This window comes from Cynocephalus volans, chromosome 17 (assembly GCF_027409185.1).
Source record: "Cynocephalus volans isolate mCynVol1 chromosome 17, mCynVol1.pri, whole genome shotgun sequence".
NCBI lineage: Eukaryota > Metazoa > Chordata > Mammalia > Dermoptera > Cynocephalidae > Cynocephalus > Cynocephalus volans.
In genome coordinates this window covers 10,458,629-10,473,250 of record NC_084476.1, presented here as the reverse complement: position 1 = coordinate 10,473,250, position 14,622 = coordinate 10,458,629, and the positions used below count along the sequence as shown (strand labels likewise).

The 14,622-nt window shown below is 40.3% G+C and overlaps 1 protein-coding gene across 6 annotated transcripts in view; it reads left to right on the top strand.

Moving 5' to 3' along the window:
• The window catches only part of RALGPS1 (Ral GEF with PH domain and SH3 binding motif 1), a 313,809-nt gene that overhangs the window by 122,891 nt on the left and 176,296 nt on the right, over nucleotides 1–14,622 (top strand). For all 6 annotated transcript variants that reach the window (XM_063081606.1, XM_063081607.1, XM_063081604.1 and 3 more), the window contains one exon: nucleotides 9,719–9,845. In XM_063081606.1, coding sequence (XP_062937676.1) covers nucleotides 9,719–9,845 — 127 coding nt within the window. The remainder of the gene's footprint in view (nucleotides 1–9,718; nucleotides 9,846–14,622) is intronic.

Genomic DNA, 14,622 nt, shown 5'->3' with positions numbered 1-14,622 from the left:
TTCAGGGAGAATAAACACATGCCTAGTCCGGCTGGCACAAGAAGGGATCAATAAATGTTTGTCGAAGGCATGAAGTAATGAACAATGAGCAAGGAACTGCCAGATAGGAATAAAAGTGATGCAGAAGACTATTAGGAGGTGAAAGAGAATGACTGAGTATCTGCCTTATATGGGTGTTCAGTCAAGGCCTGAATGACAAAAAGGAACCAGCCATGCCAAGATGAGAGGATGAGCATTCCGTGCAGAGGAGACAGCCAGTACAAAGGCCAGCCACCAAAAAAAAAAAAATGGGTTAGGATGGTAAATTTAGACTGGCTCAGTTGGTTAGAGTGTAGCCTTGTAACACCAAGGTCAAGGGTTTGGATCCCTGTACTAGCCAGCTGCCAATAAATAAATAAATACATAAATAAATGATAGTAAACACATACATATGTACATACATACATTTTCTTAAAACAACAACAACAACAGAGCCTCAAAGTAGGAATAAGCTTGGTGTGATCAAGGAACTCAAAGGTCAGTATGGCTGGAGGTCAGTGGGCCAGGGACAGATAAGCATGAGATGTGGTGCACAGGCAGTGGGGGCAGTGAGGCCAATTGTGCAGGCCTCTTAGCTCAGGGTGGGGGGTAGTTAGAGTCTATTCTAAATACATTGAAGGGTTTTAAACGGGAGACGGACATGATCTGGTTTACAGCTGCTTTTGGGTTTTTGTGTTTTTAATTACTGTTGCTACTGTGTGGAAAAAAGTTGGGGGAGGGGGACAAGAGTGGAAACCAGGAGCCTAGTTAGGAGGTGAGGGCAGGATCCAGGAGCAAGTGATGTTGGCTAGGATCAGGACATGGCAGCGGCCGTGGAGATAAGTGGGATGGTGATGTGGGATGCATTCTGAAGAGAGTTGACAAAATATATGGTGGATGGGATACTGAGATGAAAAGAAAGGAATGAAGTACTTCCTAGGTTTGGGCCTGAGCAACTGGGAAGCTGATGAAACCTTTCTCTGATTGGAGTGATCCCAAGAGGAGGCTGACTTACTTGTGAGTGACCTGGGAGTGTGGAATTCCTGTAGTATGAGTGAGTCACTCATAACGGTAATTACAGTCATGTGCTACATGTGCCTCACACACACGCATGCACACGTGCCTCTGCTTGTTCTGTGCACATTCCCAGAGTGATTTGCTCTTTCCTGCTGAATTGATCCAGAGGGTTTGACTCATTTGCAGCAGCAAAGTGAAAATTGAAGCTTTTGGCGTGGAAGAAATCACAGCCAATGGGTCAGGAGGCATGGTCTGCAGGGAGGTAAGCTGGAAGGGAAATGTGTCCTGGAAGCAGGCACAGGGTCACTGAACTCTGCAGTTTAGAAAATGGCTCCTTCCACAGAGAGAAGTAAGGCCACTTTGCAAATATCATAGGAAAGCAGATGTGTGACATTCACATATTTTGGATTTCAGAGTCTTTCATCCAGGAAGTACCTCTGCTCCCCTGTGCTGATGCAGTGTCTCAGTGACTCCCCTCTGATGTTGAGAAGGTGGCGATTAGCCTGGCCTGCCTGTTTCAGGCTCGGAGCATTGGTTTAGGTGGGAGGTGAGACAGGGGAGGGGGATGAGGAGATGGAAAGCAGAGGAAACCAACATTTGCAGCCCCCAGTCACTCATTTCCCATCATTCTCCAGTAGCCATGCCTGGAACAGCTTCTTAAAGTTCCCACTCATCAATCTCCTAACATTTTCACATTCATCTTCCTTGACATTGCCACAACATTGGACACTGTTCATCATTCCCTTCTTGGAAAATTCTCTTTTCCTTTGGTTTAATTCTCTTACTGCCATTCTGACAGCTGGCTCCTCCTGACTCCTTTTCTTCCTATGGATATAGGTATTCTGCAAGGCTCTGACCTCATCCCCCACCTTCCCTGATCCATTTCCCATCTCTTGGTGATCTCATCAGCTTGGCAGCCTTCAATTGTCACCTCTGTACCCCAGTGATGGCTGGCTCTTCAGTTCTAGCCCTAACCTCTCTCCTGAGCCCTAGACCCCTGTTCCAGCAGCTTGCTCCGTAGAGCCTCTGCTTGCATGTTCCTTTGACAGCTCACACTTGGCATGTTTGAAATCACACTTTGGTTTCCAGGAAGGTGACAGTGAGTGCCAGAAGATTCTCTTAACAGACTGTGTTTTGAACTTTTAGGCAATATGGTAGACTGAGCTGATGAGGAATAAACCCCTCCCTCCAATCTCCTGCTCCAAACATACAAACACAAATAAATACTGGATAAAATACAACCAAATAAAAAAACCAACAAGCAAAGCTGAACTAGAAGCCAAGAAAGAGAAGTCAGCATGTGGTAAAAATAAAAAACGCTGTCAGAGTCAGAACAGTGAGTAGAGTCAAGAGGAACTGCTGTACATGGCTTTTACAGCTGGGGCTGGGGTTTTAATGGCTACACAGTAGAGTCCGGGCTTCAGGCCCCACACACATGGGGAACAGGAATTCGGCTACCCATAGAAATCGGAGACTCCATCAGAAAATTTCTGTCAGTCTGGGAGCCTCCAGGGAGCACAAGCAGAAAAAGTTGTCTGTGAGAAATTGTCACCCAGACTGTACCTCAAATGTTTATGCAGTCTGAATACACATGACATGCATTGATGTGGGGAGCCCAGGCCAAAAAATGAGGGGCATGAAGATTGAGAGCATGGGCTCTCCAATCAGACATCCAGGCTCAGCCCTGGGCCTTCCTGTTATGGTGAGGATTCAGTGAGTAAACAAATGAAAAAATGTTTAGAACTGTGCCTGGAGCGTAGTATGGGCTTGATAAGTGTTTGCTGCTGCTGCTGTTGCTGTTGTTGCTGTTATCGTTGTTGTTATCATTATCAGCTCATCCCTGTGCCCCTTTTACTTGTGGCCTGAATGATCATCATTTTCCAACTAGTCCCTTTTCTATGGTCTTACTCTTTCTAGTCCTCTCTCACACCACTACTGGAGTGACTTCCCCAACACATAGCTCTAGGGTTTTCCCATCCCTGGTTAAAGACCATTTTTGGTGTTTTCCCCTTCCTTGCTAGGTTGGGGGCTCTGTGCCCACTGCTACTCCACAGTGGGATGCTTCAACACAACCATTTTGATGTCGCTTTTTCTTTTTAATCTGCCATTTGAACATTCATTTTACCACCTCCAGTTTTATGATAATGAAAATGAATGTTTTGTCAGCCAATTTTTAACTGTCACTTGGATTTCTAACCCTATATTTCAGTGAGTAATGGGAAGATACTGAGCTTGAATGAGAGAGGGTGTTGGTATGTCCTAATGGGTTTTTGAGGGAAACTTGTATTTGGGGATGTGTCTCTTGATGAAAGCTCATGGGTACTGAGCATCTTGCAGAGTGCTGAGGACATAATAGAGGCATTTTGGCAATGGCAGCAACTACCAAAAGGTTTCATACCTACTTTACACCTACTTCCTGACCCTAATAAATAAACCATAAACCTTTCAGCCTTGGCCAGTGGAGCATCTGCTACCACCAGCAACATAGCAACTCACAGCCACAAGTCATGTGGGCAAAAGTTGGCCAGAGGAATTTCCTGTTAAAATGCAACCACAATCAACTCATTCCTCCCCTTTTGATTGGTATTCACCATTCATGCTTAGTAGCTTGTGATTGGCACCCTGTTTGCAAGTTGGGCTGAAGTATCTAGAAAAGTAGAATAAGCAGTCAAAATAGTGGTCACATGTTCATGGCATTTAAATGGCCATGTCAAAACCAAACTGTCAAAACCCCCATCTTTCCAGTCTTATCCAAAGCAACACTTTTCTACATTTTAGCCAAACTGCTGTTCCCTTGAATATCCCTGTGTGTTCCGACCTCCAGGCCATTGCTCTTGCCCTCTCCAGCCCCATCTGTACTTGTGGAAATCCTTCAAGACTTGTTTCCAGTACTGCCTCTTCATGAAGTTCCTCCTTCCCATAATGGAGTTTATTCTCTCCCTCTAGAGCCCTCTTGTAGTTTTCTGGCCCTTCTTCCCTTATCCCTTTTCATTGCTCAACCAGGTTGAACAAATGGGATGCACACTCTTCTCCCACCCCAGCCCAGCTCTGGACCCTGAGTGGGCCCCTGTCAAACTTATGTTAGGGGATCAATCTCAACCTCCCAACTCTACTTTTGGGACTTTGTGGTTATGTCTCCCTGGTTACATGGGTGTAATTTAAAATAATTTAACAAAATTATTGGAAATACATGATGAAAATTGTCCTACAAGATTATACATTTTGTATGTGTGTATATATACATGTATATGTGTGTGTGCATTTAACTGTTAAAAGATAATTTTTTAAAAAGGTAAAATCATGACATATAAATATAAAATAAATACTCGTCAAAGATTTTTTTTAACTTATTAATTGAGAGAACCAGTAGGATATTTATTACAACTGTATTGAAAGAGAACACACAATACCCCAATTTTATAGTCAGGTAAGAAATGCTAAAATAATTTTTTAAATGGATGCAAAATTAGTCAGTATTCCTGAGGTGATAATCAGTGGTGTTCCATGAGACACAATTTGCCTTTCTGTGGACCGGAGTTATTTGTATTACTACATTTTCTACAAGTTAACTTCTATCTGTACAGGGTTTAAAATAGCCTTACTCAAAGGCAAACATAGACAGCTAGCCAGCATACCACTAAATTTCAGTCACAGTTTTTCCTTATGTTATGTACAGCGGTCTCTATTGCATCTAATATTTTAATTGATATGTGACTTTGTAGTTTTTTTATTTTTCGGAAACTAATATTTTGTATCTAAAGAGGTAAAAATTACTTTTTCAAAAAAATGTTCATTTTACTCCTTATTGATTCCATACTTAGTCTGCTGAATCCATTGGTCCATAGATTATCCATAGCACTAAGAATTCTTTCCATACCAACAATAAACGCTGGAACTGAAATATAATTTTGAGCCAGTTTTAACATATTTGTAGCAACAGGTTTTTTGTTGAGAAATATTTCCATGTATCAAGAAATGTTATTCTCTCGAGGCAACAGAGCAAGCTACCAATCTCCTCATGAAGAGAATTTGGAGGAACTTTTTTTTTCCTTCCATGGTTATGACTTCCAGATTTGAACTACTTTACCAGAAAAAGAGGGGGGATGTAAGGGTTCATGTGGTTAGTCATTTACAAGTGCCACATACAAGGCAATCAGAGCATGATAAGGGAAATTTCCAAAAGTAATTCACCTCTGCAAGTGTTTCACCAACATTTGTGATCTTCCTGGCTTTTGACCTTGTGGTTTATGAATCCTGTTATTACCTTGTAGCTGACACTTGGCACTATGAAAACGATTTAAAATCAGTACACAGGGACTTCCTTTTTGCCTTATAATTTTAGTTCAATTTGCATATGTGGTTATAGCCCCTTTATCAGTCCCAATGTTGTATATTTTTACTTTAAGCTTTTTTGTAGAGGTTTTACCTGTTTTATTGATAGTTTATAAAAATTAGCTTTTGGGTTTAGTTATCAGTTCTGTAGGTTTGATGTTGAGCTTTATTTTGTTTGTTAACACGTCTATTTCCAATTTTATCTATTAATGTCTTTCTCCTATTTCCCCCCCTCTTCCTAGCTTCTTGAGTTGAATGTTTGTTTATATTAGTTCTTGTTTAATTATAAATGAGTATAAAACGATGAATTTTTCTCTCAATACAGTTTTGGCCTCATCACATAGTTTAACATACAATGTTCTAATTGCTTATAGTTTGTCAGTAGTCCATAATCTTGGCTTTTATTTCCTCTTTTGCCCAAGAATTATTGGAATATTCAGAATTTTCCAAGGAATTGGATTTTTAAGCTATCATTGTTATTTTTCTCATTATTCTCAGTGCTTCCTCTGTATCAGGAACTGTACCAGATGCCGAGAATAGTAGAGTGAATGGAACCAGCCTGGTCACTGTCCTCATGGGATTAATCATTTGCTGAGTGAGACACAAATGTAATCTCATAATTACAGTCGTAATAAATATTATGGAAGAAAATCTCAGGGTACCCCAAAACTTCTAACCTTTATTTGAGATGAAGTTCAGTGAACTTTTGTTTAATCTGTCTTCCTTACCTTTTTTCCTAAACATGAATGGTTTTAGTATCTATTTAACTCAGGGTAAGCAGATAATTTATTTTCTTGTATGTAGTTCTGTTGGGTTTTCCTGAGACTTTCCATAAACTCTAATATCTAACGAACCCTCAACTCGTATGAGGTTTGCGGTTTATGGTTCCACTTGTAATAAAAGTTTAAAACATGTATAAGTAAATGCTGTTATTTTCTGAATAAACAAACCCTATACTTATAAAACTAAATTTTAAAAGAATCTTTATTAGCATAATACATGCACATTAAGTTTAAAAATCACTGAATATGAAAGGTTCAGGGAAACAACTAACAGTCATCACTCTCTCCACACCCCATTCATTCCCCAGAGGCAACCACTTCTAATTATTTAGCAGTTTCTTTTGGTAGTTTTTGCCTTATCTTCACCAATATGCTTTTGCTACAATGACTTGATCTGTCCACTTTAGATAGTATCTGGTGACTTCTTTGTATGACAGATGTTACTTTAGTTTTCCTGAACCGTCTTCCCTCATTCTTCAAAAACACTCATGTCACTATAGTTAAATCACTTTGGTTAAATGAGTATTCAGTGTTTTGATGATTAGGAATCAGTAAATATGCTTCACTGTATAGTCAAGTAGTAACTATGAATAACATGTCCTTTCATTTCCCTGGAATTTCTAATTCTGTTTTTAAAAAAATTCTTAGCCTGTGTGCCTCTAACTACCATAGACACACACACACACAATTATTTTATTTATTTTTATTTTATTTTTGTTACATATAATAAATATAGCTATCCTCCCTCCCCACCGCACTCTCACCCCAGTGTACTATTATATCAGGGTTTTTTTTATTGAGCCTTCTTTTTCTCTGGAGACATCTCTTCCGGGGCTGGACCAGTTATTCTTAAGGCCTGCTGCTCCTCGGTCGTCCCAGAATTTCCTTTTACCACTCCTGGATTGGATCCACTGTTTCCTTTATCCCACGTCTTCCTGGTTTATTCCTTCATTTCTCTAAAGGAAATTCTCAAGCAGTTTTTAAATACATGATGAGAAATATATGTTCTGAGTTTTTTCATGTCTTCTAGCGACCTATGCATTATTATTGAGAAATCTGATACTGTCCGGAATCTCATTTGTGAGCCCAGAAGGGAGCAGATGAATGAAGTTAACTAGATCCAGCCCTTCTGAACATTATGGGGGGGGGGGGGGGACACAGATGACAGGCTGATCACCTCAGAGGTGCTGTCCATACAGGCACTTGACAGGCTGGGCAGATAGGCTGGACATGGCAGGGGACGTGGGCAGTCCCCCACCTGGGACCAGAGAACCAGTGATGTGGGCACTGGGGGCCAGAATGGCTCAGGCACAGCATGCGTGAGGATGACATTGGGATTTGTTTGACACTAGATGAATATAGATGATTGCCAAAGAGGTCAGTGGGGTTCTAGGTTGCATTAATAAACAAAATGAAAAGGGAGGTGAGGGGCCTGCTTAACTTAATGGTAGGGCAGTTCACAACTTGGTGTCTGGTTCTGGTCTTGGTTTATATTGTTTATTTGGCAAATTTATCATCCTTAAGTGTTCATTTCAAATGCTGCCTCTCTATATAGGTTTCTTGACACTTCCCTTGTCAAGGAAATAATTAACTTAGAATAAAGATTAGTAATTATTATTATTAAATAATTATTTATTATTTGTCTGGGTTCTTTGTCACTATTTACTCACTATGTTGCTATAATATATGTCTCTCCTCTATTGAATCAAGTTCCCCAGGGATATTCAGACAAGTCACTTAATTCCCGTGATTGTGAACCTGAAATAGAGGCAATAGTCCTGGCTCCAGTTTTATCACTGGGCTTTGTAAAGATCAGATGAGTTGTATCTTACAGTGCTCTTCACCTGGCAAAAGGAAGATGGCGTTATTTCCTGTCCATTTGTTAATGCAATGAATAACAGCCTCGCATTAGCAAGCTAGTTAAGCAGCCGTTGTCCCTAGCACCTGTGTAGCATTCCCACCCTGATGTGTCCTGAATTTTTCAGTGGAAAAGAAAAGTTTGCTTTTTATTCTTCAACTTCTTCAGCACTGGAACCCTCCTTTCAGCTTATTCTTCTGCCTTTCCTTCTGAAGTCCATAAGCTGTCACTGCTCACATGCCAGTGGGCTCTCATTGCTGCATCCTCTGTGGCTTTAGAGGCCGAGGATGGAGGAATGGGCCTGCCCAAAGCAAACTGGGGCTCTGTGATGCACCAGACATAGCCTGAGTCTGGGATTTGCAGACCGATGTCCTGGAAACTGCACTGCTTCCTCTGGTGCTGAGCAGTCATTATTCCACTTCTCTCTGCTGCATGATGGCGTTATTCAACACTGGCCTACCTCTCAGTGTGATGGATGTGGTGGGTCTGTTGGTCCAGATCCTTGCAGAGACCATCAGAGTCTCAATACCACGCTTGGCCAAGGACACTCCAGGCTTAGGATCCCTCTTCATTTACACTCCTGGGCTTAGCCATTGACCTCCAATTCCAGAAACATTGGGCCCTAGCAGCTAGACTTGAGGGAGCTCCTAACATTAGCTACATGCTGTGCCAAAGCCATCCCTCCCCCAGCTCCTCTTTTTAAGCTTGGTCTCCCAGCCTAGACTCCTTTCCTCAAAGTCATTGTATTCAAAAAACCTTGTTGCCATTTCCTGGCACTGGGCCTTGACTTGGGACATGCAGAATGACCCACAGCATGAGTCCTTAGGATCAGGTCTTGAAAACCAGGAGTTTAGATTTCTGTTCTTTCCTTTTGAGAAGGCTCCATATACACATTGAGCCACCCTTTCTTTGGTGACCAGCTGTACAAGGATACTTGAAAAATTTCGTAGAAAAATGGAATTAAAAGATAATACAAATCTTTCCATTAACTTTTTGAAAACCCCTCATAGATAGCAGACATCTCAGTCACAAAGGATCTTGCTTCTCTAATCTCTGTCTGTCCAGTTCATCCTATATTTGCTTAACTAAATCACTCTTAGATCACTGTATGTGGAAAAGAAGATTGTCTTCTTTTGATTAAAATACTGTACCCAGTGTAAATATGAAATTAGTCAGACTGTGGGGAATCTGGAGGAGATAGCCTGGATTGGAGCAATGGCCTGGCTGTGTGCATGACATGGACATTTGGCTGTGGGAAATTTCCTGGGGCCTTCAGCTTTGGAAACATTGAGGAGAGAGCAAGTCATTGTGGCTTGAGGGAAAGAGACCTGGTGTAGCTGTGAAATAACTCTTCAGGTGACTTTGAGCAATATACTTTACCCTCTGAGCACCTTGGAGGGTCTCTGCACCCACTGAGGTTGGTGCCATGAGGGGGATTGTGGCATCATGTAGAACAGTGGACTAAGTAGCTTTGGGAAATATCTTCCACTTGTAAAGTTCTATGGAAATGACAAGATTATGGCTGTGAAACTTTCCATCTCTGCATGAAACAGCTTTTTAAAATCTTTAGTTTTGCCCAGGATTTGGCACATCGTAGACACGCCGTTTAGAATGTTTCCTTTTAATCTTCATCCACAGTTATCCTCTCTTTTTAGCTTCTTCTGGTTTATTTCTTTTCTCTCTCATACTCTATATTTTCTTCTCATTCCAGCTTTTGAATAGAAAAGACAAAACCACCTTTGAGAAATTGGACTACCTGATGTCTAAAGAAGATAATTATAAGCGTACTCGGGAATATATCCGAAGCCTGAAGATGGTTCCCAGTATTCCCTATCTAGGTAGGAGTCTGAATAGGCTTATTATTTTTTAAGAAACCTGCTCAGCGCCAAATAAGATGTTTTTACAGTTTCTAGTTGAGAAATTTCCAGGAAGCAGCATGGGCCATGGATATAAAGAGGCAATTGGTTAGCTCCTTGGATTAGAACAATTTGTTGATACTTCACAGGGATGAGAACCTTGATAAGGGCAAGAAACAAGAAATGTTTTGCTATTTATACAAGTGGCCTATGAATCCCAAGGTTTCCTAGACTGCAGCCCAGATGGGTCATAATGACAGTGTCAAGACTCTTACTGGTTCATCCATATCCTCCTGAACAGGGGGAATTCAGGCACAAACCCTCTGTTCTGGTTCTCTGGGCATTAGTATATTTAATAAGATTTGTATAAACAAGATTATCATAATGATTATTAGAAATAATCATTTTCTGGTTAGAAAATAATGCATGTTCATTGTAAGAAATTAGGAAGAGAAGGAAGTTAATATCATTTGTTATCCCACCTGAAGATATTTTGCTCTATATCTTATCATTCATTTGGGCATATATAAAATACATGTTTACTCTATCCTGATCACTTAATGTTATTATCTGTGTTTCTATATACTAGGACTCAATTCCAACAGATGGATTTATTTGTTAAACTCAAATCTGCCCTCTAATACTAACCATTTGAGTTGTTTTTTTTTTTACATTCTATGATATTGTTGTGGAGCAGTTGGGGGAGGGGGAGAGGGGAAGGGAGAAGGAAATAGGGTGAGAGAAGGAGGAAGAAAGAGGGACGGGGTTGAGGCCTGTGGCACCCCACTCATTCCTGCAGGGGAGACCAGGGGGCTTCCCAGGGTGTCTTGGTCATTGCTGAAGCCCTTGCCCCCACCTCCCCCAAGCTCAGGAGCCCAGGGCACTTATTGCTGTGGCTTGGTGGTCATCACTGGGCTGGTTGCAGGTGTTGAGGGGGTGTGGCCAAGGCCCCCAGCCCCCAACTGCCCTGGCTTGGGAGAGCCTGAGGAGCTTCTTGTAGAGAATCAGTGGTTGTTGCTGGGCTGGTCGTAGGTGTGTGTGTGGGGGGGGGGGGGGCATGGCTGAAGCCCTGGATAATTCTGGTCCTTCTAGATTTTATAGGTGTTCTTTGGTGATGTGAGACCTTTACTAGTTAATATCAAACCTTGTCTCTGGTCTGTGGGTATTTTGTTTTTTCTTCCAGTTCTGTGTTGGACTATTTGCTGTTCCTACCACTTAAACTCTGCACTAGAACTAATTTGTTGTTCTTTGCTTACTTTTAAAATAGAGGAACTTCCTATGGGGACCAGCACATGAGCTCTGTGATTGAGCTAAATTATTTCTTTGCTGCTGATTCCCTGGGGAAGGCTTTTTGTGCAGCTCAGGTTTTAATGGTTGACTTTATAGGTACTTCCGGCTCTCATGAGATCTGGTACACCTGGGTTGTGTAGAAACTGGTCTGGGCCTGAGTCTTTTCAGCCAACTGCACCCACTGCAGTTCTGTATTCTTGACCAGTCTCCACTGAGTGGTCCTGTGCTGACTGAGGGGCAAATCAGCTGTCCATGCTGTGCCCCAGTGTTTTCCTGGTGGGCCCATCTCCCCCACTGCCTGTACTCCAGACACTTTCCATGGGGTGGGCTGTGCTCCAGTCTCTTGCAATGACTTGCTGGCCTCTGAGTGGCTCCTTTTTTTCAGTTGTTGTGGCTCCTCGCTGCTATGTGGGTCCATGGGAACCTTATTAGTAGTCTTGTTGGCCTGAGGGCCACCAAGGCCCTCTTCTCTCCTGCCGCCTCCAAGCAGCTTCACCCAAAGGGCACAGCTGTGGCTTTTGCCATCTCCTGCTCCATGCGCTTACCAGCTCCAGCCTTGAAGCAGCCGGGGCTCAAAACAATTGGATGGGTCCTTTCTTTCTCTCATCGTGGCTTCTCCTGCCTTCATGCACTCCATAGGTCTCTCCTCCTCCTCTTCCCCTGAGCTCTGGCAGACCCAGCTAGGCTGTCGTTGTTTTTTAATAGTTGTCAATTGATTGATTTGTGTGAGAGAGTGATGCTGGTGACTGTCTATTCTACCATCTTGACCAGAAGCCCTGAAATTTGGATTTTTAATGTAATATCTCCAAATTCTGAAATGTTGGTAACTAATGCAAATGTTTTTAATAATGTGGGTCCAACACACTCTTCAGTCCCAGGGCTGGGCCAGTGCCTGAGTTCCAAGAAACATGGCAGGGCTGAGGGCTATAGTGCAATTTTTTAGAAATATATCTTTGACAACTTTTAAAATTTCTTTCATGTGCGTTATTTATTTAGGTTTTCTAATTCTTTTAAAGCCACCTTGGAAAATTTGATTTTTAGTAGAAAATTGTCCATTTGACTTGTTTTCAAAATTATTAACATCGAGTTTTTTCCTCAATTTTTTTGATTATAGAGTATTATATAGTATTCTTTTATAAATTTGAGCCTCTATATGTACATAGTTATATTTGTTTTTGTACTTCTAATAGTTTGTATTTTTGTTTTCTTTCGTTTTTAAAATTTGACTTGCCAGAGGATTGTCTATTGGTCTTTCCAAATAAATAGATTTTTGATTTATTTATCAGTCACACTGTCTTTCTGCTTTGTAATTTACCATATTTTATTAATCTAGGATGTGCTTTTTCTCTCCACATCTTAGCATCTCTGAAATTGGGATGCATTTTTCAATTGATGATAAAGCATTGTGACGCTGTTTAATCAGCAGCAATTTCTTTTAGTCATACATTAAAAAAAATAGTATACCTTACAATAGTTGACATCTTAAACTTGATGAAATATGGAATTTCCACTTTTGTCTTATAATTCATCTCTCCAGTTTTCCTTAAGTTGTTTTGTTATTTCTGTTAACTACTTGAGTTGAATTATTTGTTCATTTGGATGTATATCACTCTTTTCACTACATTATAGAAAACAGTTAAGGATATAAACTTTCCTCCAACTGCTGCTTTTTTTTTTCTACATGTTTTGATGTATAATTTTCTCAATGATATTCTTTATTCTGTAATTATAGTTTCAATTTTTCTTTTATTTAAGTATTATTTAAGGTATCAGTTTGTAAATTTTCAAGCACTTGATAGTTTTATCTTTGTTTTTTTCAAACAGCTTTATTGAAATATAATTAATATATAATCAATTTAGAGGGGACAATTAAGTGGTTTTTAGTATATCATAGAGATGTGCAATCACCACAACAATCAGTTTTAAAACATTTTTATCAGCCCCAAAAGAAAACCCATGCCCATTAGCGGTCACTCTCATTTCCCTCTAGTCACCCCCTTTTCTCCTGCCCTCAGCCCGAGGCAACAACTAATATACTTTCTGTTTCCATAGATTTGCCCATTCTAGAAATTTCATGTAAATTGAATCATATAATATATTGTCTTTTATGACTGGCTTCTTTCTCTTAGCCTTACATTTTCAAGATTCATCCATTTTGGAGCATGATCACTACTTCATTACTTATTGCTGAACAATATTCCATTATATGGACATAACCACATTTAATTTATCTACCTATTTGATGGACGTTTGAGTTGTTTCCACTTTTTGGCTATTATGAATAACACCGCTATGAATGGCTTGGGTTTTAAAAAAAATATTCTCTAATTTTTTTTTTACATTGGTTCAGAATGCATGATGTATATGCTTTCAAGGTTTTTGAAAATGTTTGAAATTTGTCTTGTGGCGTAATATAAAATCAATTCTTATATATGTTTCTTGGATATTATAAAAGAAGGTGTAGTCTCTCAAGTTACTCTTATATTACATTATAATATAAAATATTAATTTTCGACAACTTGGTCTATCAAGGATACAAATATATGTTAGGGTCCCCTTGCATTTCTAGTAGTTTCTGTCTTACATATTTAGTATACAGGAGTTTGTAACAGTTGTAGATTCATTGTGAAAGGTCCCATACAAGATTTTCCTGGTTCCATTCCTTATTTGTTTTTACTTTGATATTAATTAATTTGCATTTATTATAAATCTTTGACTATATTTCAGATTTTAGTATTTTAAGTTGCCTTATTTTAGATGTGATTCTTTGCAACTAGCATTGAATGAGACCCAAAATGAGAGATCTTGCCTTTTTTTTTTTTTTTAAACCAAAGATGGCCGGTAAGGGGATCTTAACCCTTGACTTGGTGTTGTCAGCACCACGCTCACCCAGTGAGCAAACCGGCCATCCCTATATGGGATCCGAACCCTTGGCCTTGGTGTTATCAGCACCGCACTCTCCTGAGTGATCCACAGGCCGGCCCCAGATCTTGCCTTTTAATAGGGAAATCTAACTCACATTTGTTTAGTTTTATGCCATATGATTGAATTAATATCATTCTATACTTTCTTTTCTCATAGTTTCTTACATTCTTTGTTCTCTTCCGGCTTGCCATAAACTGTGGTGTCTGTTTACTTGATGACTGGCAAACCCTATCTCAAGTCTACAGGTGGAGGGCATGGTGATGTGCCCAGCTCCCAAGTTCATTTCCACTAATCAACTGAGAGATGGAATTAATGATATTAGGGTGAGGGCAGCCTAGTGCCTTTCACTAGTTCAACTAGTGGAAGTGCTCCATGATCCTTAAGGATGGCCTCCTTTCTCTAATAAGAATGATCATGAGAGCTGCAAAGTGTATTGTTTGCTGTAACTGTGCCTCATACTTTGCTAGGTGTTTGAATGCATTATCTTATTGAATGCTCACAATAGCCCAGTGAATAAACACACACTAAGAAGTTGCCTAGGGTC